Source organism: Rhipicephalus microplus, chromosome X (genome assembly GCF_043290135.1).
Source record: "Rhipicephalus microplus isolate Deutch F79 chromosome X, USDA_Rmic, whole genome shotgun sequence".
NCBI lineage: Eukaryota > Metazoa > Arthropoda > Arachnida > Ixodida > Ixodidae > Rhipicephalus > Rhipicephalus microplus.
Window position 1 is genome coordinate 244,928,954 of NC_134710.1, and position 24,442 is coordinate 244,953,395.

General features: G+C 43.3%; 1 protein-coding gene across 1 annotated transcript in view; it reads right to left on the reverse strand.

Annotated features, from left to right (window-relative positions):
• Nucleotides 1-5,414: 5,414 nt before the first annotated feature.
• LOC119162280 (nose resistant to fluoxetine protein 6) overlaps nt 5,415-24,442 on the reverse strand; it is a 63,264-nt gene continuing 44,236 nt past the window's right edge. Inside the window, exons 6-15 of the mRNA XM_037414735.2 lie at nt 22,292-22,471; nt 21,239-21,332; nt 21,035-21,130; nt 20,031-20,196; nt 16,363-16,442; nt 15,881-16,003; nt 15,282-15,402; nt 10,264-10,456; nt 7,275-7,417; nt 5,415-6,260 (exon numbers count right to left, since the gene is read on the reverse strand). Coding sequence (XP_037270632.2) covers nt 5,982-6,260; nt 7,275-7,417; nt 10,264-10,456; nt 15,282-15,402; nt 15,881-16,003; nt 16,363-16,442; nt 20,031-20,196; nt 21,035-21,130; nt 21,239-21,332; nt 22,292-22,471 — 1,475 coding nt within the window. The 3' untranslated portion in view covers nt 5,415-5,981. The remainder of the gene's footprint in view (nt 6,261-7,274; nt 7,418-10,263; nt 10,457-15,281; nt 15,403-15,880; nt 16,004-16,362; nt 16,443-20,030; nt 20,197-21,034; nt 21,131-21,238; nt 21,333-22,291; nt 22,472-24,442) is intronic.

Genomic DNA, 24,442 nt, shown 5'->3' on the forward strand with positions numbered 1-24,442 from the left:
ATAAACCGAATTTAACACTTCGCTTTATTGGAAATGGCGAAAGTACGCTCTGTCTGGCTCTTTTTCTCTCTTTTATCTGTAACACCCCACTCGTAATGTATAGAAGGCTCAACTTTGCTGGAATTTGCGAATTAAAATATGAAGTCAATCGTATGTGTCCTTTTTGAGAGACACATCGGGTGCGGTGAAGTGGAGTTACCTTGCTTTCAAAGTAGAACTTTCGCCAGTATACTGCTGTGTTGTGTACTTTCGACGTTCGCGTAACTTTCCCAATCACCTGCAACTTTCGGCGTGCCCATGTCACAATTTAGTCCGAAAACGCATTTACCCATTTGTGTTGCAATTACAGATCTATAATTTACGCTCACGAAGTTGGTTATACCTCGTGTTATGCATTCCCCTTAATTTTTTTTTCGTTCCTTTTTTTTTCTTTTGTTGAGGCAGCGCTGTATACTTCTACTGAGACAATTTTATGAAGCTAAAATAGGGAGTCGGTGTCGGCTGGTATATTTTTCGTTCCTAAAGCTTTCGCGCCTCGTTCGGAGCCAATGATAATCGCGTGAAGCCATCGCTAGAAGGTTGAGTTACCAAATTTTAAAAAAAATGTTTCCATTCCACATTCATGCAAGATCCCTGTATTAAGCAAGATACGCTCGCGCAACGTGTTCACCGACTTTTAAAACTGCATCGGTACCTGCTGTCTTTTGCCTTCGTGATGTTTTGGCTGGATCACCGGCTCCGTGGTCCCACATAAGCATGATGCTTTTGCTATTGCAGAAATACAATAAAGCCTAGCCTAAAACACCGCCGTAACGTCATCCTAAGGCAAGCGAGTCACACAAAACTAAAGAAAGTCTGATAACTAATAAAACCTCTGAGCTGGATGACCGATTATAGAACGACCTTCAGCTGCATAGAATAAGGCTCCTGTAAAGCCACCGGCACAACGAGAATATTGAAGCAATTGCATATGCAAGACGTGGTTAATCAGCTAACGTTGGGTCTTAATAGGTTCAACGAGACACGAAAAAATGTCACCGTTATAGTCGGCTTTTGCTTTTTCTTCTTCCTACAACCACATTTCCCTAGAGAGCGCAGGCGTATATACCGCATTATCAATGTACCTGAAGTACTAATCAATAGCCTTTTGATTCAAGCAGTTTCTAACCTCACTTCTCAAATCCTGGTTGTCCAGAGGGCCCACGCGAAGACGGTGAGGTTTAACCTGACCATCCCCGAGTGGGCCTTGCAAGGTGACGCCGAGTTAACTCGCGTGTATTGTGGACCAAATAAAGTTATTTCACTCACTGCACACTAGGGCATGAGATGTGTATTTAAATAGTAGACAAGCAACACAAAAATTGTTTCATCCCATGCAGGAGTAAACAATCTGAAAACTGGCTTTATTACGTTATTTTTGCCACAAAATGCCTCCAAAATGGTTCGCAGTGTTTTTAATAAGGGAATTTATGCAACCTTCACTTCAGATGTTGAAGGTCGGTGTGCGCCGACGTGGTCGATGGATGGATGGATGAACTTAATTGAGTTCTTCTGAACGTGCTTTAGCACGTTGCGGCATGGTCGATATCAAATTTAAATGCAAAGCAACGTGTTCAAAGCAGGAAATCTGCGTTGGAAACAAATCGTCAATGACTTTGGAATAAAGATTGCCTTTTCGTATGTATGATTGGAATAAACAGTACCTGATAGGTTGGAAGATAATTCACTTGGTAATGTGGTATTATTGTTTCTGACGTCGATGGTCCACCTGCTTCTGTTGATAGTCAGATAAGAGTTCGTGGGGCTGGTGTTGTTGAAATCTTCTACGATGATGATGGTATGCAGAGAGCAGGTCAGCTGTCATGGCTGCGCTCGAGCGCAACAGCAACGTACTAGCGGTGCCAGAGAGTCACCACACAGACTGCTATTCGCCTTTTTGGTCGGTCTTAACACGGCAGCACGTTTTGCTTCCCAGGAAAAAAAAAAACTTGCGGTCTCTTCAATTATCGCTGTCTACATAACACTGAAGCAGATGTGTTTTTCAAATCGTAGCAACGCAAGAAACGAATTCTTTTCCGCTTTCAGGTAAAAGGAAGCCCCTTAACGTTAAGGACGAACTCTTAAAATGTATTCGGCGTAGCTAAAAAAAGGTATTTCAAGTAATAAACCAGACATAGGGCGAAAAGTACTGAAAATGAGCGTGCTACTCGCTAAGGTGTTTGTACCCTGCAAATGCTATTATAGGGTGTGCCGGTGCGAAAAACCCAAAGCCGTTCAATACCTGTGTTTGTAAACAGTGGAAGGGTCGATACCATGTGCGTATAGAGTGTGAGAGAACTCGCTTGTATATACCTTCGCCGTTTTGATAAAGCAGCTGCTCTTGTATTTTGATTTGCATCTGTGGATAATTTTAACGCAATAAGCTTGCGTCGCGGAAGTTCGGGTGTCGTCGTCGGCGTCGTTGGTTGGGAGTGAAAAGCCACCATTTTTCGTGAGTTCGCCCTTAATATCGCCAACACAGCTTCTAAAGCCGTGTTGCCTAGACTATGCTGTTATGTCAAGCCATGTGAACATTGCGGGTATAAAGTTTTCCACCAATTTCTATATTATTGTTATAGTGACAATCACACCTCTTGTGGATAGCTTCCAATGATGCGTACCAGTTACAGCTTACCTAAGTTCGCACGATAAGGGAAAGAATACGTTTTCATTTTCGTTCGTGGGTAATCAAGGTTCTGTGCAAATAGGTGTTCGAAAGAAAGTAGAGAAAAAGAATAACAACAACGATGGCACCAACAAACTATGAAATAGAAGGTGACATACTTGCTTCTCCTGCTGTTTTACACTCGTCGTGACTTAAACAGTTCTCACGTGAAAGACTGTACGCGCGATAATGACTTAAACCGAGCTTGTCGCTGAATTTTCAGTGTACACAGTTCACAACGTATAATACACGTCGGTCACACACTCGTGGCACAGATCCTGTGCCCTGCCACGATATGCGTTCCTTTTACTTCTAGTCAAGGTCCCAGAGAAACAGTCACAGCGAAAGCTGGAACGGTGGCTTTTTCAGAGATTAAAAAAATATTTGACTTACTTTTACAAGCACACTTCTAGAGCACCCACTTCGCCATTAGTCATAATTTTTGCTTTGTAGGGAGACATCTACTATGCCATTCTTCGGGATCCATCGGAGAATCGTGGTACTGGTTACACACTTGGAAAAATTTTGCGAATTTTTTTATGCTGTGGCTGACAACGATCAAAAATTATTCCTGAACCTTTTGTGATATGTTGGATCATTCGATGACCCACTCGTTACGCACTTCTCATTGTGGTCTGCGAAGTTGTTCCTTTGATGTAATCAAACGCTTTATAACTCATAACCACGTGATTCCTTTCCGGACATCGAGTCTGCCTAAAGACAGTTTGCAACAGAGTTTCTAGAACTGGCGTAGCTCAGTGGTAGAAAACTGTGCTGACGCGCAAAGAACCCTTGTTCTAGTCTCATTGTGTCCTTGGGGTTTTTATTTAGTTGTTTTCGTATTTTGAGCAATAGGGGTTACGGACACCAGCAGCGGCGGACAACTACGGTGCACGCGACCATTGTTGTGATCTCATAACAGCAACCTCCGTAAGTAAAGTGAGCAGAGGTGTTGGGCTAGTTGGTTTTTCATGACTGAGAAAAATTGCGCTACAATTGCTGCGGAAAACGAAGGCAGGAAGGAGACCAAAACGAATTGTTCTCTTTCCGGGAAGCCTTCATTCTTCTAAGTTCTTTCAATAAAGTTCAGTTGATTGTTTGCGCTTTTACTGTCCAGTTCTTTTTTGTCTCTTTCCTAACTTCGTTTTCCGCAACAATTGTAGCGCAATTTTTCTCAGTCACTTCTGCTTAAAAGTCCGTCGTGGTAATAAGAACGAAGTTAGTTCGAATTTCGCTGAAAATATTAGAAAACACTTATTAAACTTTTACCGTTGACTGGCATCTTTGGAATCTTGAGTAGATGTGCGAAAACAATTGATTTTTTTTTCTATTTTTTATAAAACTCACAAAGCGCTAAAGGTTTCTGAACGCAGTGATCTAGACTAAAATTGTCTATAGAAAGTCACTATAGAACGGTCACATTTAACATGCTGATCTAAGGAGGTAAGACACAGCAGTCTTTCACAAAGGTTACCCTTTAAGCCTCTATGAAGCCCCTTTCTTTGGCAAGTAGGTAGGATAGCCGCTGGTCATTGAGGGTAACTGACTGGATTCCAAGAGAAGGCAAACACGTGAGGGGGAGCTAGAAAAGAAAATTAGCTTGAAAGAAGAGATTAAGAAGCTTGCAGATTTATAGGAATGCGTGTAGGATGAAGCATACGAAAATTGCATTAGATTTCCTGAACTTCATCTTGCACAGAATGTGTGCAACTTTTTAGTAAATTCCACTACAACATTTTCCGCACTAATTACAGTTATACTGTAGAGTATTATGTATTAGAACGGCTCACTCTATCTGTTACTTCATATATACAAAACTTCATTTGGGCCTTGTTGGTACAAATTGTTGAGGTTAAAGCAGCAGATCAAACACAAGACGTCCCACAAACAGTAGACACGGTACACACAAGCGATGACTATTAACTACTTTATTTTTGCGGCAATGAAGCAGTTATTATAGCATCACCAATTCGCTTCAGAAAGTTCCTGGAAAACGTGGTGTTCCTCTGGTTCTGTGTGCGCCGAACAAATTTGTTAAACTATACTGCCACGACTGTGTTGTGAGCTGAGGAGGATGCCAAATCCAGCACTGTGTTTCCTAAGTCCCGTCAGCTGTTTACGTGCATGATTTAACCAATCCTGCTATTGTGTGGGAAGACCTACGTCGTTAAAATGAGGAGATGAGTCAAGGAGAGGTTCAGAGAACATGTGTAATAATGTTAACAAGGATGCTGATAAAGGACGTTGTGGTTCGTATCCTTCCTGCAATTGCGAGGCACGATTTGAGAACACTTCGATCCTAGGCAGAAACTATAATATGAGCATGCGCAGCTGGCTTTAGAAGCTTATCACATTATGAAAAGAGATGGACTTTCAATCAGCGTACATCTTTGTCTCTGCATTCATCGAAATACGAATTACTGTGCTCGCGTGTCAAACACACGGATTTCACCACTGTTCACTTTTGATTAGATCTATTGTTGTATGCGCATGCGCGATAAGACTGCCTTGAGTGTGTATGTGCATTGACATCTGAATTTATAAGGCATTTCATAGTCAGTGCTTGTACGAACGTTTTTTTTTTTGTCGCCTTTTGTGTTTGCCCTGCTACTCGAACTTAAGGAATTTCTTACTGTTTTCTTTTATTTTTACATCAGCACTAATCGCACTAACTATAACTTTGCTATACTAAGGAAATAAAATGGCACCGTTCAGGTACAGAAGAACATTTATGTACAAAACGAGATGACGTATACAAACATCTTCGTGCAGACATTGTCGATTCCAAGTGAACATCTTCTCGACTGCCCATTTCATAGTGCGCACAACACATGAGCGTGCAACTAACCGTGGCAGACTGGGGTGGCAGAAATATAAATAAAACTTGCTCACGGAGCACTGGTCAAATAACGTCCTATATTTCGAGACGCCACTTCACTCGGCTCTCATAAAATGTTCGCACCCTCTTAGTGACGGAACATGGCTGGCAACGTCGGATGCCTTAATGAGCCATTCTTAGCACATGTCGTAGTTGATGTCGTTGCGCTTCTTTATCTCGCATGCGAACATCAGTAAAAAGTACAAGCTTTTTATAAGTAGGCGCCACCTTATACAAGACGTACCTGCTTTTACAGACCGCTGAGACCTCCTAAGAATGAACCCACCACTCAATAAATTGGTATGATTCGTATTGGCCGCTCCTCTCTATCTAAGCGTTCTGGTTGCTAAGTTTTCGCATCTATTTGGCATGTTTGAAAGCTGGTGTTAGCGGGACATGTCAGAGATGACTCCTCTGGGTGCATTCTGCGGCCGCACCGTTCCTCGTGGGTGCAGCCAAGCTAGTCGGGACTTCGCACAGGCCGGAGCTCGTTTGCTGATCCGCAGCCTTGGGAACCACCACGGTCAGGCCCGCTGCGGTACCCGGAGAGCCTCTTCGTGGGTTTCCGATGCCTCCCAGCAGCGTGCGCTCAAGCGTCGCCACGGGAGCTTCGCAGAACAGGTACAGCAGGTAGGCGCAAATGTACGACGCCATCACCACCGCCAGGTAGTTCATCGTCTTTAGAAAGGAGTGACGGTGAGGATTCACATGAACGGGATGTGGTGTATTAGGCTGAGGCAACACAAACATCACACATATATGTAGAAACAGTGTTCCGTTTATTTTTCACTTCGGATGTCAATATAGGTCAATACTTGTAAGTCTTAAAGAAGCACTGACATGTTTTTCAGGCTCCGCAATAAGACATCTTTTGCTTCCTTAGCGTGCGGTATTGACTTTTTCTAAAGACAGGAGTGGGAAAACGCGTATAAAATATTTTAGTTTAATTTTAAACTTTTCGTCACCCAGCATCTGCAAACCAGCCACGAGTTAACACAGTTCACTGGGTTCGCGAACTCTGAATCCTGCACGAGGCTTATAAGTCGCTCGATGGACATCTGCCTCATTTTCGAACAACGGCTAGTGTGCTCGGCTGCTGATCTAAAGGTCACGGATTCGATCCCGGCCACGGCCGTCGCATTTCAATTGAAGCAAGATGGTGCTATGTCCCTGTACGTTAAAGAACACCAGTTGGTCAAAATTTTCGGAGCCCTTCACTACGGCGTCTTTTATAATCATATCGGGGTTCTAGAACGTAAACGCCAGATATTATGACAATTGCCTTATTGTTATAGTTTACGTGCACCAAGGGCAAATTATTTCAGACAGCAGAGCTCCTCTTTTAGTCGGTTACGAGTTTATGTCCCAACGTGATTCAGACCCACGACAGATTGCGCTGAAATGCAACTGTGAAACTAAGCTTTCTATGGCAAAGCAGAAAGCGTTTTTCTTTTTTAAGGAAATGACACTAAATATATTCGATGTCTTCTGAGGCACTCTGAGACTGTTTTAAGGTTATTGACAACACTTTTTATTCACAATAAAAAAACTAGATACCTAAAGTTTGTACCAATGCTCTTTCAAGGTACACGTCGTATATGACTCAGCAAAGGGAATGACCTCACGCTTAGGTTAGCATTTAGTGGGCCCTCTTTCCTGTGGTTCTCTGCAAAGTAACGTGAAATATCGCACCTTAACCATATAGGTGTAGGCGACTCTCTCCCGGTTGGTCATCATCTGTGCCAGCAAAATGACCACGTGTGACAGGAATGCTCCGTACGACAGCCGGCTTAGAGGCACGAGCGCCCGCCACGACAGCAGCGACATCACGATGCCTGCACGAAGCAAACTTGGCAGTGAACGAACTACACACATGCTGGCCCCATCAGAACAACCAGCTCGCGGTCGGCAATAGCAGTTTTTACGTCAGTAAAGCTGCTACTTCTTATTTCTCTCTTATATTGGAACGTTGAAACCAATGAAATGTATTTCTCACAAGTTTTCAACTAGACTTTCGCACAACAACGATAACAAAAAAAATGCTTCCTTCAAAGGAACTAAGCACATCGACTGGCAGACAGCTCCCCACACAGAACGTGATAGTGTTCACTCCAACATTTTCTCAGTAACCTGCCGAGTATATCAGCTTTGTTCATTTCCTGTAAAAACACGCCTCGCCAAGCATCGGTATCCCTACACGTTAGTACAGGCTGTCGAATCAGTTTAATGTGGTTCCACTCATTCCTATTTTAACCATCCACTTCGCGTTCCACGTATCGTATGAATGAAAGCAGCTCCGATTTATTATCTCTTACAGTTCACATGAGGTATTTTTGAGCCCCGCCGCGGTGGTCTAGTAGCTAAGGTACTCGGCTGCTGACCCGCAGGTCGCGGGCTCGAATCCCGGCTGCGGCGGCTGCATTTCCGATGAAGGCGGAAATGTTGTAGGCCCGTGTGCTCAGATTTGGGTGCACGTTGAAGAACCCCAGGTGGTCTAAATTTCCGGAGCCCTCCACTACGGCGTCTCTCATAATCATATGGTGGTTTTGGGACGTTAAACCCCACATATCAATCAATCGCTTTCTACCCCTTACCGCCTCCGAGACGGACGCGGACGCCACGTGCTTCATTTTTCAAGATAACTGCTACGCAGCGCTCATGTCTTACGTGTGACGTAACTTGATGCGCTCGTTCGCCTCCGCTTCAGGCTGAAGGCACTCTAACGCAGCGCCTCCCGAATACCATTCACCGACTTGCTTGAGCAGGACATAAAATAAACGTTTTGTTAACTCTCTCCAGACGCAAGACTATCGTCTCTTGACGAAATTTGCAGTTTAACACGCAGATACGGGGCTAAGTTTTTTCACTTGCTTTATTAGTTTTTTTTTTTTTGAGTGACGCAGATCACCACATGCGAAGCGGCGCCGATCGTTACCGGGGCCTCCATAGGCAACACGCTGACACAATAACCACCCGTGCTGGTTGGCCCGTGAAGACCCATCAAAAAAAAGAAGGTTCAGGCACGGGAAGGGGGAGTTCACTAGGGGTTAAAGTTTTATGCAGGCTAAATGTAAAAATGCTCGGGTACTTAAAATTATGTACATTTCAAAGAAATTGATATGCACAAAACTTATTGAGTAAAGTACTTTATTGGTGACTTGAATTATTTATGTGCGTGCAACTGCAGCATGCCTCATAACCAAACTCTGTTATTCGAACACAGAACCCCTCAAATTAATATTTATGACTATATGACACTTCTAAACAAATTTGAATAAACATTTTATATGAAAGATGACAAGAGAAAGTGGCCGTTGTGAACTTCTTTGCAATTGAATGCTTTAAATTGCTGGGTAAAATAATAACAATAAAGCTGAAGGAAACTGCAGTAAAACGCTTACATAAAATTAACAGTGAGGCATACTTAAGTGCTACATACTACGTAACGTTGAACTATGCAACTCCGTCCGATTTATATAGAAAAATAATGCAATTTCTTTTGGAAAGCCTTGAGCAGGGCAAGTGACGGAGGACGTCTGTATAATACATTGACACGCAGAGGATATTGTTCGTTTAACATTGTCATTGAAACCAAATGAAGAAAAAAGTTACGCATTCACACATGATGAAAAGAACGAATCGTCAACAAGGCACACCTGCGAAAGCAAAAATTTTTACACCTCTCTATAAATTTTATAAGTTCTGTAAAAATTATGAGTGTGGTGACGGCTGTGTAACTGAATAAAACTCATTTTTAGTCAGTAAATTAAAGCGTAATCAATGCATTGCTCTGCACGCCAAAGGAAACTTTCTTCTCTTCTATTTCAAACCAGGTCATGGGGCTAAAATGTTCTTGGATAATATCCGGCGACAATAAAAAAAGCGATTGTCCGCAGTGGTTATTGAAAAATAATGGAGGATAGAATACTGCTATGTGGGGTTTAACGTCCCAACACCACTATATGATTATGAGAGACGCCGTAGTGGAGGGCTCCGGAAATTTCGACCACCTGGGGTTCTTTAACGTGCACTCAAATCTGAGCACACGGGCCTACAACATTTCCGCCTCCATCGGAAATGCAGCCGCCGCGGCCGGGATTTGAACCCGCGACGTGCGGGTCAGCAGCCGACTACCTTAGCCACTAGACCACCGCGGCGGGGCAACCAAAATAACTAAGAGGTATGAATTTCCAGGTATGAATCACACACTGCACCAGTTCATATCGGCATGTGTCTGTTCATTCTTACAGAAACATATTCAGTATTCATTCGCATGATCGCATGCCGTGAGCACGCACACTGATCAAGTGCAGTGATTATCCACAACAGCGTTTATAGGTTTTTGTGTCTGTCAACTGTCTCCTTTAGGGGTGCCCGTCCTAAAGCCTCTCAGACAATACTTTATATCCTGGATCACTACCCTGCCTCTTTCACAATCACTTTTCTCTCCCTCTTTCTTTCTCTTTACTGTTTATTGAAGGGCAAGCACTTAACAGTGGGGATGATTTTCGTGCGAACTAGTTGAATTTCTCAGTGTGAGACACAGAACATGCCAATAGCGTGCGCTCTACAACCATATCATCAAATTCGTCGACAATTCTTGTCGGAAAGACACCAATCCTAACGTAGAGACGTGCAAGAGCCCTACTCCCGAGACTACTAGATGCGCGTGCGTACGTACCTCCACGGCCTGTGGCGCAAGCGAGCACAAGCCAGGCGACGCCCAGTGTCCAGGCGACGCGGTGAAGGGCGGCGAAGAGCAAGCACTCGGGTCGCTCGATGGAGTAGGTGTGGTCCGTGTACCACTTGTGCGGTGCGAACACAATGGCGAGGTTGCACGCAGTCGCCGCACACCAGCACAGTGCCTGCACAGGCTGTGGTCCAGCGACATGGCCATGCGGTTCGTGTGAGCAGCTGTAAGGGGCTATGGCTTCGCTTCAGAGCTACTTTTGTGACAACAATCGTAACACAGAAGCCGTTCAGAAAATCGTTCTCTGTCTGGCGAACATAAAAACTCGGTCAAGCGTGCACCACAGGATTTGGGAAGCACCACTATCGAGTAAAAACAGAGGCCAATTTCTTCGCGAGGAGAAACTTCATCGGTCAAGGAAAAAACTGTCATTATAAGCGCAATAACTCGTCCGGCATGCGCTCTTCGCCCTCTTCTTCCTCCTCTGCTTGGGTCCCTGAACGAACGCGCGTATGTTCTGAGCTACGGTCACGCGGATATTTCTTTGTCATTGAGGAATTCAACAGTCAGCCTGAAAGAATATCTAGTATTTTTTTTATTCTTTCAATATTTTATTACTAATAATTCATAATAACATTTGTTATCTTAGTTACTTCAAGCTTGTTTAAGTAAAATACTAATGAAATACTTATAATATTCATCTATTACTCGGCCTATGCCCCTGCATTGGGTATGAGCCATGAGAGCAAGAGAAGAAGAATAGCCTATCAATTTATCTGTCCTGGGATTCAATTACTCATACGCGCAGAACAAAGAGTACAAAAAAGGAAGTCAGAGAGCAGCAGCACGCATACATTCTTCCGCTTAATATAAGACTATCCTGCCGCCCGGTTCTTGGCCGATCCCCCTTTGTGGGCGAGTGCCAGCGAAGCAAAAGGCTTATCATCATCATCATCATATATGACATTCGTAGACGCAGCAGTGACACTAGGCATATAAACGGCGTTGCATGTTTAAACAAAATTGCTGAACTTGTTTAAAAGCAAGAAAAAGTAAAGAAAAAACATTTTATGCAAGTTTGCGCGGCATTGTACAGTTATTACGCATAGCTCAGTGAAAACGCCTCCTTCACCTGCCAAAGATAACAAAAGTGCTCTGGAAATAGTTTTGCACGCTGCTGATGCAGTGCATCTTCACAGCTGACTACCCACCAGTCAATGAAAAGTGCCTCTATAAATACTTCTCATACATCAAAGCTATTATATGCTTACACCAAGCAATAGCCAACATCCTGAAACATATTACAACCATAAAAACTTAAAAGCTGCAATTCGTTTAGCTCGTTCAAAACACGCGTCACCAAACTTTTGAAATTTACAAACAGAGCATGGAAAGTGCATACGCCGAAGAATATGCACGTTCATAAACGTGTAACTGCACAAAATATGGACGGGGCTTTCTGTTAACGTGGTATCGAAAAGGAAAACACACTTTACAAGGGAAATTGTTTACGTAAATGTTTTAAGATAACCAAAATGAAAAGGTAGGTCAAGTAATAAAATGAAAATAATAAAGAATTTAAGAACAGCCATCGACTCTCATCTTTTTGCCACTTAAGATCTTCACAAAAGCTTTGAATAAAGTGCTATAGATGGCACAAATTCAAGCCTAGCTAAACAAATGCTCTGCTACTCTAGCTAGAGTTTACTTAAGAGTGCTTCATAGAATGTTGCTCACTTAAGAAGAAATGATCAACAAATAAAAGCAGAGAAGAGGAAATAAAGCGAGATGAAGGTAATTGAAAGAGAGGGAGGTTAACTAGAGGAAATATTCGATGGGTCACCGTTTACTTGCGCGCGGGATAGATAGCATCTTAATAGGTCAAATGCAACAGCCGAAAATGCATTATATTCTTGCGATAAATTCAATAAAAGTACGAATCAGTAGAAAATTGACTTCTCGAGAAAAACCGCATATTCGAAGATTTTCAAAGTACACAATATGACGTGTTTTTTTTTCTCTCAAACGAAGGTAGATAAATTTTAATACTCGCCCTATTAAAGAACTAATAGAGTCATTAATGAATTTGCCTAATACGACTGGAAGGCGAGAGCCGTCTTCTTCCTTTTCTTCTCACTCGATGTACTGTTCAGCCTTCACCCCTCTCCGAATACTTTTTGCACCTAAGTTGATTTAGCACTGCCTCCGAAAATGATTGCAGATTTGATTGATTTATTGATTTGTGGGCTTTAACTTCCAGAAACCCTCATATGATTATGAGAGATGCCATAGTGGAGGGCTCCGGAAATGTCGACCACCTGTGGTGCTTAAATCTGAGCACAAGGGCCTACAGCATTTTCGCCTCCATCTAAAATGCAGCCACCGCAGCCGGGATTCAATCCCACGACCTGCGGGTCAGCAGTCGAGTACTTTAGTCACTAGACCACCGCGGCAGAGCACGCCTACAGAATCGTAGCTGTTGCAAGGTTTCTGCACCTTACCCACGATTTACATGACCTCCGTGATCAACCCACCTTTCACCAAGCTTCGATGTCGAGTAATGACTTCGTTTTTTGACGTCACGCTATGAGGCGTCACAAAGACGTTGCATTGGCAATCTGTCGAGACTCGTGGAGAAGCAATCACGGGATGATTTTTTGCATCTTTGTTGGCGCCGCCCACGCGGGACGCCGAGGCCGCCGACTGTCAATGTTCGCGTTTGATGGCGAATTTCGGGCTTTCGTCGCCAAAAAATGTAACGGTTGCTCATGCACCACAAAGCACCTAACTAGAATGTGTTACCCAGCTCGTAGTTTTCGTATTCGTAACTTCACAATGAAGGTGCAACAAATACTCGTCAGAAGGAGCCAAAGGGGTCGCATGCGGTGAGAGATGCAACGGCTGTCTAACGCAGAAGTCTCAAACACGCGGCCCACCGATCTCTCACTAGCGGCCCGCGGCTCGCATATGATTCTCTTTGTCTGATATTAAAAAAAATATCAGTATGTTTATGAGCTACAGAGACATGACTAGTATGTAATCAGCGTTGTTTTTTTTTTTGTGAGGCACACCTTGTGGTCACTATAGTCGATACATTAACCATAAAACGAAACTTGGGGGATGTGTTGTTGAAATCCTGGTTATGAATCCCGTTAAGCGATAACTCATATATGATATGAGTTAAAAAAACAAAAAAATAATTATATGAGAAGGCCCATTCAAGTGGCAACGCTAGCTGACATTGTGTGCAAGCTATATTCACTGTCGTGACGCTTTGGCCCTTGCAGGAGTATGGTTTAACGACTGCAGCCCGGTAGCTTAGTTGCCTTAATATTTTTTTTTCGCTTGTTGGCACATATTTACTGAAATTCAAAAAGACGAATACTGTAAAGGAAGAAAAATTAAGGACAAAACAGAAAAGGCGTCACTCGCAACTACCTTCAAAGTCGTAACATCAGCGACATATATAACTGTAGCAACCATGCTTCCTGCTTTGTCTTTAAAGGCCAAATCCGGCGATTTTTCGACCATGTCGAGGTAATGGTGTTTTTATGTTCATGACACTCTTGTCACGAGCCCAATAGCTAAAATGCTCAGGAAGTTTGAAAATAGTTTTTAATAAGCCAAAATGAGCGAAACAAAAACCAAAACCGGACCGGGCACCCTGTATGCGTATGACGTACTATTTGGTAAGAACTGGAGGCGGTATGCTGGTCCTGAGGGCACGTAGTATAAAAACTGTGAAAGTCAAACCAGCGAAGCGCCGGCCAAACACTATAGATGAAGGAAGAAAGCTTTCCCGTGCTATACACGTGCCAAAGACCGACGCCGTTGTTTGTGGACCGCACAATAAATGCTGTAGTGGCCGAAGTAGCGATGCCATCGGCTGCGTCACTTCGGTTGACATGCCAAACATCACGTCACACAGTGTTGCCAATAATTCTGGAAAGCGAGGTGAGTTTTTTGAGGCATTCTTTCAAATTCATTTCCAAACGAACAACGCATCTCTCAAGCCTGTAATTTAGCATAAATGACGAAAATGTACAAACGAACGTACGCAGTGATTTTCATTGAGATCCATTGACCTCGAAAATTGCTGGAGTTGGCCTCTAACTGTTCGGCCTCGGTTCCACGCGCAATATTGTATTTAGGTTAGCTTAGGAGAGTTTGAGACCCCTGTTTCTATGGGATCTCTGGGTTCGCCTTGTGCAATGGGGAGTGTTAACAAACAAGTACACCTACGATAGGCAAACTCGGTGTAATCCCACTGGGCCGGTTACTCAAAAAATATGTATTTATTTAGTAAGGTGAAAGCCTTAGGTGCCTTGCAGGCCATGAGCCTGAACTAAACTATCAAAAAAGTGTAGTCTAAGTGTGTGGCTGTACGCACTATGTATTTATCACTGTATCAAAGTCATCACCCAGTATATCGAGTAGCACATCAGGCGAAAAGCCAGATAAACATCTCCAGCTCTCCATTAAAATTAATCTTTCTTTTACGTGCCTCACCAAACACAAAAACTGACCGCTGCAGTCAGTGGCGGCGTTGAAACGAGTGATAAAAAAACTTTTATCCTGAGTCACACACATTGCAAATGTTGCAGTTATTATGACATCACTATGACGTCAGTTAACGTGTCATAACAATACGTCATGACATGACATCATCGTTTATTTAAACGGGTGCCTATCCCTGAGGCACTAGACAGCTCGGTAAAGTGTGGAAGAATACATGCAGTGCCTGAGATCTCAGAGGCAGTGCTAAACACGTAAGGAGCAAAAAGCTTCTCAGTGGGTGAAGCTGGGGAGAGCGGGGTGGCTGGATGAATACAATCGAGTGAGAAGAAAAAGATGAATGTGGGTTTCGCCTTCGAGTAATCTTACGCAAATGCATAAAGAACAGAGTGAATTTTAATGAATTAATTGACAAGTGAAAGTGAAAATTATGAAGGCAATGGTTTAAAAAAACTTAACCTCACTTATAAGGTTTGTGACCAGTACTTGTTTACCTTGGAAAGCTTCATCTTCGGGGCGACGTAGATGTAGTAGCCCAGCAGAATGCCGATACAGAAGGAGCCGATGTGAGCGAATGGCTTGAAGTAGATTTGGTTAGCAGTTCCAATGGTGTAACTGCATGCAATTGCGAGAATTGGAAACTCCGGCTGTGTTTTTATTTGCTTTACAGTGTTTCTCTGCTTTCGGTTTTGTTTTAATATTTGTAAGTGAGGGCTTCGAGCTTGTACATACCACTCGCTGTTTTTTTCTTTTATTTTCTTTTCGTCGCGCACCATTTGAGACGTTTATCACACTTTTAAACTGCTACTAAAATAATTATCAAACACAAAAAAGAATAACAGCTACTATGCAACTTTGTCGAATGTGGAACTCGCAATATTTGAACGCGATTGTTCGAAAGATTGACAACACTATATTCAAGCTGGTAATTGAATTTCAAGTGTTCTATCTATACGCTAATTGATGTATTTACGCGTTAACGAGCTGATACTTCATGACCATGCTAATCCAAACTCATCATTGACCGAGTAGCTGTGCAGTTGGGCTTGGTGCTGTGAAAAAAAAATATATTGTAAAGAATAACCATGCGAACCTGACATCCGTATGGGTGAAGATCACAGCGGGCTGATAGTTGTTCAAATAACTTACAACACCAGTGTAAGCGGACGACACTACCGTTAGTAATGCTGCCAAAAGTGCTCCTAGGTATGGTCGTCTGAAATGAAAAAAAAAAATAACTGATTGGATATACGACGCATGAGTACCTTGCTCTCGCTAATGGTGCATTTCACTTCAAGTCTCGGAACACTCAAACAACACTTCAAGGAACGCCTAAGGAAGCATTTACGGCTTACATAGTCAGCACAAGTGGACAATAATCATACAATAATCATGCACAAAAAAAGCTCTTTGAGGTGTTCTCGTAAAAAAAACAGATTTAAAAGAATGTTTCACTCCCTTACGACCATAGTGAGTGCACTCTGTATCAAAAAAAAATGTAGTATGCCATATGTTTAGGCGTACATACCGGTTGCTTACGTGCGGCCAATTTTAAATTGAATTTATTTCTCTTACCGAATCATAAGCAGAGGGATGAATAGCAAGGCTACGTAGAGCTGAAAGTCTATGTTGATGTACCACAGGTGTCCCAGGCACTAGAACCAAATAAACAAAACAGATAACTATTTCAATACAAATAATAGGAGTCAAGCGCATTTCACTTTAGATGCACAGTTTAACACTGAATGGAAATGGCGAAAACTTCTACTTCCGAGCGCTGTTCGACGTTTGATCTTTTCTTTCATTTAATTAGCTCATGATTCTGCTTCTTCCTGATGCAACGTGGTTTCTTTTTCTTTTCTGAAGGGCCTCACTATATTGAGCTATTTTTATTGCAAATTTATGCTAACCAGATAATAATTGGCGCCAATAATCTGGACATTCAATTTCATAATTTCTTGTGTCGACATCAACCAATGAGCTCAGAAAAAGCCATCTGAATAAAATATTTGTTAAATGACCTACAGCTCCATCCGATGCTGACGTTTTGCAAAGCGTTTCTGAAAAAATATGCTCGTTTTTCCTTGCTTTTATTCTTTTAAATCGTGAAAACAATGCATGGGAAATAATTTCCAAAACTTGATCTGTCATGCCACTCATATCATGTTTATTCTAACAAAACTAAACCTACAAGGAAATGCACACTGTTCATGTTCGTGAGAAACATCATAGCATAAGTACACGGTATAAGTTATGTAGCTGAAGCTGTTCTCGAAAAATTAACACTACAAAAAAAAGAAATATGAAGAGAAAGCTGCATCTACATAAAAGAAACTAGTTACAATTAGAACGTTCTTCTTTTGTTTTTTGAAGAAGTGGTGCGGAAAACCGGGCATATCGCTGATTTCAAAAGGGATTCTGGAATTCGGTTATAATCTCTCGTAAGATTCTTTTCATTACGTTATATTTTAAGCACTCGTGTTCCCAGATTTGAATGAAGGTCTATAATATTAGTATTAATGTTTATAAAAATGAGAAATTTATGAATAATCTTTCCGAAAGGTACCCTGTTGTAACGAGAAACAGCAGTGGTGCGCTTGGCGTTGACCCGGTTGAAAACACGACTACGCATGTTCTAGAAGAGCAGTTTGAAGCAAAACTCGGTGTAGCGTTTACTCGAGTAAACGTTTGTTTGAGACGCAAGCACACGGGAGGCGGTACGCGTTGAAGATGCTTGCACTCGGCTTCCTTGGCTCGCGTCTCGTCGGTGTTACCCGCATGCCGTTTCTATTCTCGAGTGAAGTTGTTCTTGACTCGCACCTCGTTGGTGTCACTGATCTTCCACTGCTGACGCTTGCGTTCGGCTACCCTAGCTCGCGCCTCCTCGGCTTTGACACGACCGGCTTCGCTAACCCTCGCAATGTCGGCGAAAGCTGGCAAAAGTACACGCACACTAGCGGGAAGCATGGCGCGACGGCGTCTCACCCGTCGGCGCGGTCACGTGGCAAGCAGCGACCCGCGTTCCCCATTGTCGGCACCGCAAGATTCTCGAGCCGGCTAGCGGCTTTTTGCCGACAGATGGAGGGACGCAGCGCGGGTGGGATCATGTCCATGTGAGGAGTAGACTCGAGCATTGTAAGCAGTAGAAAAGGTGCACAGAGAGAGAGAGAGCTCACACCCGGCGAGCGCGTGGCAGGGAGGCAGAAAGACGTCTTCGCGCACTGCTAGGAGGGCGTGAGCTACTTGGCACCATTCCAACACCTGCGGAAAGGGGAGTGGTGCGAACGGAGGGACAGCGTTACACAGGCTAGTCAAAGGGCTGCTTCGCCTCTAATATAAAAGCGCTGTTACGGGCTTACAAGACTAACTCGCAATGCTTTTGATATTCATTAATGGATCGCAGCACAGCTGCTGGTACACCCCGCGCCATGCATCAGCACTGTTGCGAATATGAATGGCTCTGGGAATGTAGACAACCGCTTAAAGCGCGCCGAAGCACTGGTAAAATATTTCGAATATCTCGCGAAGCTAGCATTCTAGTACATGTATATATGGGAAATAAAGGTATCCTCAATAGGCATATCTCACTGAAGCAACATTAGGGGTGGTTACGAATTGGGTGGTCAGATTTATTAATTTCGCGTGTGTTCATGTGGCATCACTATCACGTCACTAAAATTTTAATGCAGTATTTCACGTCTCACCTATCTTCGCTGCCTCACCAGCCTATCTCTCTACCCCAAAATATTGTTCAGCTCTCTTCATCAACCACCTTACTTTTCACCCGCAGGGCGCACATCTAGCAGCCTAGGTCACTCGCACCAAGTCTTGCGTCGACGTGCGCAAACAACTACTTTTCAATCCTCATCCTTTTTCATTGCGATATCAATTACAGGGACACTGTCGGCTGGATTTCGCCGCCTGCGTCGACGTAGGTGTCGCTGTGACTCACCATATACGTATACGTATATATATGAAAACGCAAGAAAGAAAAAAATACCAGAAAGAGACTCCAGTGCGCGGAATCGAACTTCGCACCTCTGAAACGTTAGAGCAAGACGCTAACTACTGAGCCACAGAGGAGCACGTTCTTCAACGTTCCAACAGCAAGCTATTTAGGCCTACTGCTTACCGCTGGCGGCGAGTATCTCATAGTAGGGAGAACAATCGTGTTCTCAGCATTAGCAGCAAGATAGCGCAATTGAACACGCGTCGCCACATCGTCACGACACGGCGCTGCTCGCTCTAATCTCTCACGCGTACTTTGCCCCGCCGAGAGGAGGGGCTGGACGCTCCCTCGCGCACCCTTATGTCACAGTGGGGAGGATCGTATGTCTTGGCTGGCCTTTGACTTCAACTCACCGGAATGATTCTGTTGTAGTTACAGGGCGCACAAAGTTCACTTCAACCGTTGCACAGTGTTCTTTTGCAAAAAGGGTGTGCTTTTCAGACACAGCGAAGAAACAACTGAGACGCTTATTCGCGTTCATGTGTACCTGTGAGTACGCTTCGTGCGTTATTTGGTCGTGTGAAACGCGGGGCACGTTTTGGTCGGCCTGCCATTCCGCGCGTGGCTTTCCATATGGTTGCTATCACGTTCATTGCGTAGCCTTTGCGGCAAAGCTGTGACTAATTTCAAATTGCCTCAGACTGGAACGACCTCCCGGAAGAAATAACTGCCATCACCTCCATCCCTCTTTCTACAACGCTGGACAGAATATCTTAAAACTAACAATGCACAAAAAAGAACGTTGGAACACATGATGTTCATGGCGCGTTATCACGATGAATACTTGGTTGTTAGGTAAATTCTGTTTTCTTTTATTTTTCATTTCTCTTATTTGTCAGATACTGCTCAAGTATATATTGCGAGGTTCCAGCAAATAAATCTTGTTGTAAGTCAGTGCTGCTGTCTGTCTCCTTTTTTTCTTGTCTCTCGTTATTGGCGCTGTTTTTTATGTGAATCATGTCATGCCAACTCGCCCAAGCAACCACCTTAGCATAAAGAGGGTTACAGTGAGGTACTAACCAAATTTTATACTATTATATATATTGTACTGTAGAAAGAACATTTGTCTATTTGTTCTTCATGTATCCACCCTTTACGTAATACTTCCTTGGGGTGGGGGGAGGGTCTTCAAGTATTTAAACTCAATTGAATTCAATACTACACAGAATAATAACGTAAAGGACCATATTTCTTAAAGTTCTGATGGCTTTGTGCACACAACCCACTGACTCACCATCTGGAGAAAAGGGGAGAAATTGTTGGTGTGCAGCAACACAGTCCACCATCTACGCTGACAGGTGTCCAAAAACGTAGCCTTGTAATCGTTGAGCACGGGACCATCAGCCATAAGAGGTAGAAGAAGCCAGACTCCTACCACAAACATGGCAGGCACTGTCAGCCTGCAAGGCATTGCGTTACGTGTTCTTATCCACACCTATAGATGGTATACCTCACCAGTAATAGGCGAATGAGGCAACTTACTATAACACAGGTGAAAAGCCTACAGATTAACTTTTCGTCAATACATACCGGCCATAAGCAATGCTTTATCCAGTGAACTGTCCTCTTTTAACACTTCCGGGTTCACATGCACAGAAGCACCCGATAAAATTTACACATGGCCCACGTTAAGCAAAGGTTGAATATTCGGTCCCTATGGCAGGCAAATCTTTTCACCCAATTTAATCTCTTCAATGTATAATATACTAGAATGCAGTCTACAAACAATGACCACCCGACTTTGACCGCTGCAGCTTTGTGGACCGCACCACTGTTCTCTACCAGACTTTATACATGAAGAAAACTTCTATGTTGATTTTTTATTCAAAAATTTATCATGCCTTGGGGTATACTTTGGCAGACTCCCTATCACTTGCATAGCTTCACTGTCTGTATGTTATCATCATGATAATCACTTGAAATTTCTGCACCACAGTCAGAAATGACCAATCCTTCACACACTTATAACTTTTGTACACATATAGCGTTACTCGCTGATATCTGGGCATGCACATAAGAGCGCTAGCCGAACCTGTTCATAACAAGCTCACTCAAACCATGATGAAGACATTCAACAAAAAGCTAAATAACTCGCTGAGAATCCTGAGTAAAACCTGACTTCCAAATAAAGAAAACATATTGCACGGCTGAGCTGATCAGTGATACTAAATATTCAAGGGCAAGCATATTTGACCTCAGCCCACTTGATAACGCATCTTCATAAAGCTGTGGACCTACCTTATGTAGCGACGAAGAATAATCAGCGGCACCCAAAAAATTAGCCTCGTTTTTTTCCTTAACGATTTCTGTACATTGTACGACAGCAAAAAACCACTGAAAGAAAATGGGAAAATTAACAAAATGCATGAATCACGTTTTAAAAACTTCTTCAGAATGCTCTGGTTTTCGAAGTACGTTGGCCGGGAGAAGTTGAATACATACCTGATGAATAGAAACGTTTCAACTGAAGGGAAAGCATTTGCTATAAGTGTGGTCAAGAAATCTTCCACGAGATCCACGACGTTCATTAGAGACCCTAGCGGGAAGGAAGTAGGAAAAAAAATGCTAGAACGCTTTGTTTTCGCCAATCTTAACAAAGCTTACACGACTTGTCTTTCAAAGAAGTAGTTTCAGTGCATAGGTGTGTACACGCCAAGCCCACACACACGCACAGACGCGAGCACGCACGCACGCACGCATGCGCACGAACACAGACGCTAATACGCCCGCCTGCATACACACACGCACGCTAAAATTGCACACAATCCTCACACACTTCAGGTTACTCCTCTCAAATTATTCGTGGCAGATATGATCAGTAGCATATCTTCCATGATTTAATTATCATTCGATAATTAGATCACGGGTTGTTGCAGTGAAAACTGCGCAGTAGATTATGGGAGATGCTTCAGTGGAGGACTTTTAATTAATATTGGGAAGTTGGTGTTCTTCATTATGCACACAACTCACCGGTACACCAAAATTTTTTTTTTCATCTAGCTGGGAATACACATGTCCTTCGTTTGGACCCAGAAACGCGAGCTGGTATATTGGATCCGTGACTTCGCCTTCAGCTCCACGACGCCAGAGCAACTGTATGAGTTAGTATTGCGAAGGGTCATTGGCATCGTCGATAGGTATCTTCGTTCTTCGCACGTGCCAGACGGCTCATAATGATTCGTTGTAGAATGGACTTAGTGCGGACAAAAGAACAGATCGTTTGCATTGTTCGTTCCTCTTCTCTGGTTCGTTGGCTCACTTTCTTCTACGATGAACACCTGCCAATTAACTCCCCTTATTTTCGTTCGGAGCTCCATAACTACCGTTTTGCTCATCAATATTCATGCGAAATTTATAGAACACAGCGTTGAAGCTTATCCTTTCTACATCGCTCTATTATGTGCGAGGAAATTCTTAAAAAAGTACATTCAATTGAAATAGCGACCACTAAAAACTTTTCTTTTCTCTATGTACAACGTTCAAAGGAAGTGTTACCAGTGGCGGTTGGGTCTGCGATGAGAAAAGCATGGCCTAGCATCACCCACGTTGAGCTGTAGAACCGTAGTCCGTGCACAAACATCAGCTTTGAGTCAGCGGGGTCGCTTGGGTCCGTCTTGAGCAATTTCTCGGTATTAGAAATGATCGAGAAACCCAAGATCACATTGCGCATAATACCTGTTGTTTAGGAGGAAGGACAAAAACGAATCTGCATTCTCAAATAGCTCAAAAAAAAGGGGGGGGACGAGCAAAAAATTTGTTTTCTTACAGATTTGAAAAGCGCTTCGTGAGTATGAAACAAATACTTCACCTAAGTTATAGGAATACAAGTTCAAACACTCCCCGTTTCTTCATGCGTGTTTTGCAACTAAATGTTCCTCCGCCTCTGCCGACAGAGACCAGAACAAAGTCAAGTCAACGGTGTTGGCTCTCAATAAGCAGCTCCGTGTATATGATTCTTCTAAACGCTGCACCCAAGAACGGTGCTTCGGGTATAATTGCCTAGGTGTAACTGTCTGAAAAAGAAAGTAGGAACAATCATATATGGCCCATGTGACAAAAAATGTGCATCAATAATTTTGTCTCGTATGTATACTTACGAATGAGTTTCATTCGTAGTCTTTAAATACACTCAATAGAGAAACCACCGGAAAAAAATTTTTATTTGTTATCGAAAAAATTTCGTTGCAATAAAAAAAATACGCACACCAGTAGCAGTATGCCAAACCCCTCGGCAATATGCGCCTTTTTTCTGCTTTTCGGGGCTTCGGCGTTGACCATGAACTTTTCTGAAGCGTCAAAAACTGACAAGTTTTTTTTTATTTTGATAGCAATTATATGGACAATCTCGGTTGCTTTTGTGTCGTCATTCACCGTATTTGTATACGTATCTATATATATGAAAATGCAAGAAACAAAAACTATTCTACTAAAAGACTACGACGTGAAGAATCGAACATCGGACCTCTGAATTGTGAGTGCGAGGCGTCAGCCACTTAGCCGCGATGGAGCACCATCCTAAACGTTCAAACGGCAAGCTATTTACCTTTACCACTTACCACTGGTAATGGGCATCTCGTGGGCAACTATCGTGTTTTCAGCATTACCAGCGAGATGGCGCAATGAGTACGCGTCGTCAAATCGTCACGACGCAGCGACACGCTCTTTCATCTCCCACGCGTAGAGTTTCCAAAATATACGCTGGAGAGAACTCTGATGCTAGGTTCTATGGGAGACGCAATACGTAGTGCATCAGAGAAAATGGGAATTATGGGTATGACATGAATTTGCCTAGTCTTCGTACTTTACGTTCGTTCTGGCTTCGCCTGGCTTGAAGCTGCTTTATCATGAAACGACAATCGGCAAATGTTCGGCAGTTACGCTTCACCACCTTATTTTTTTAGGCTTACCACTCTGAATCGGGTCACGAAGTGAAAAACTGTATGTTCTTCCTTTCGAAAGAGAACCAGAACACAGCAATAAACAAAGTCACAAGTGCGTTCACCGAACGCAAGCAAGAAGACTAGGCGAATCCATGTCATAACCATTATTCTCCGGGTCGCTCAACGATCGCAGCCCCACAGTCCCCTCTACTTCACTTTAGAACACTCTATGCTTCTACGCGTACGTTGCCCCGCAAAGAGGGGGCACGGTGGACGCTCACGCGTGTGCTAGCTTATGTCGCGGTGGAGACCATCTTACGCTTTCGCTGGCCTTGGGATTTTGCCGGAACAATTTTGTTGTAGTTACCGGGTGCACAAATGTCCCTGAAATCGTTGCACAGTCTCCGTTTGCGAAAAGGGCGCGCTTTCAAAACACAGCGAAGTAACAACTGAGACGCTCATTTACGTTCATCTGTACCTATGAGTACGTTTCCTGCATAACTTGTGCGTGAGAAACGCGGGGCACGTTTCGATCTGCTTACCATTCTGCGCGTGACCTTCCCATTTTTGCTATCTCATTCATTATTTCGCTTTGCGGTAAAGCTAGGACTATTTTTTTAGGGCGGCAGCTTTTCAACAGGCCAAACATCGCAGCACATAAGCAAAGCGCGAGACATTCAGATACACATGGGAGCAAGCAGATATAGAATCTACAGCGTGTGTCTTGCCATTACGTTACTTTCGTGGGTATCTTACTTTAAAACAC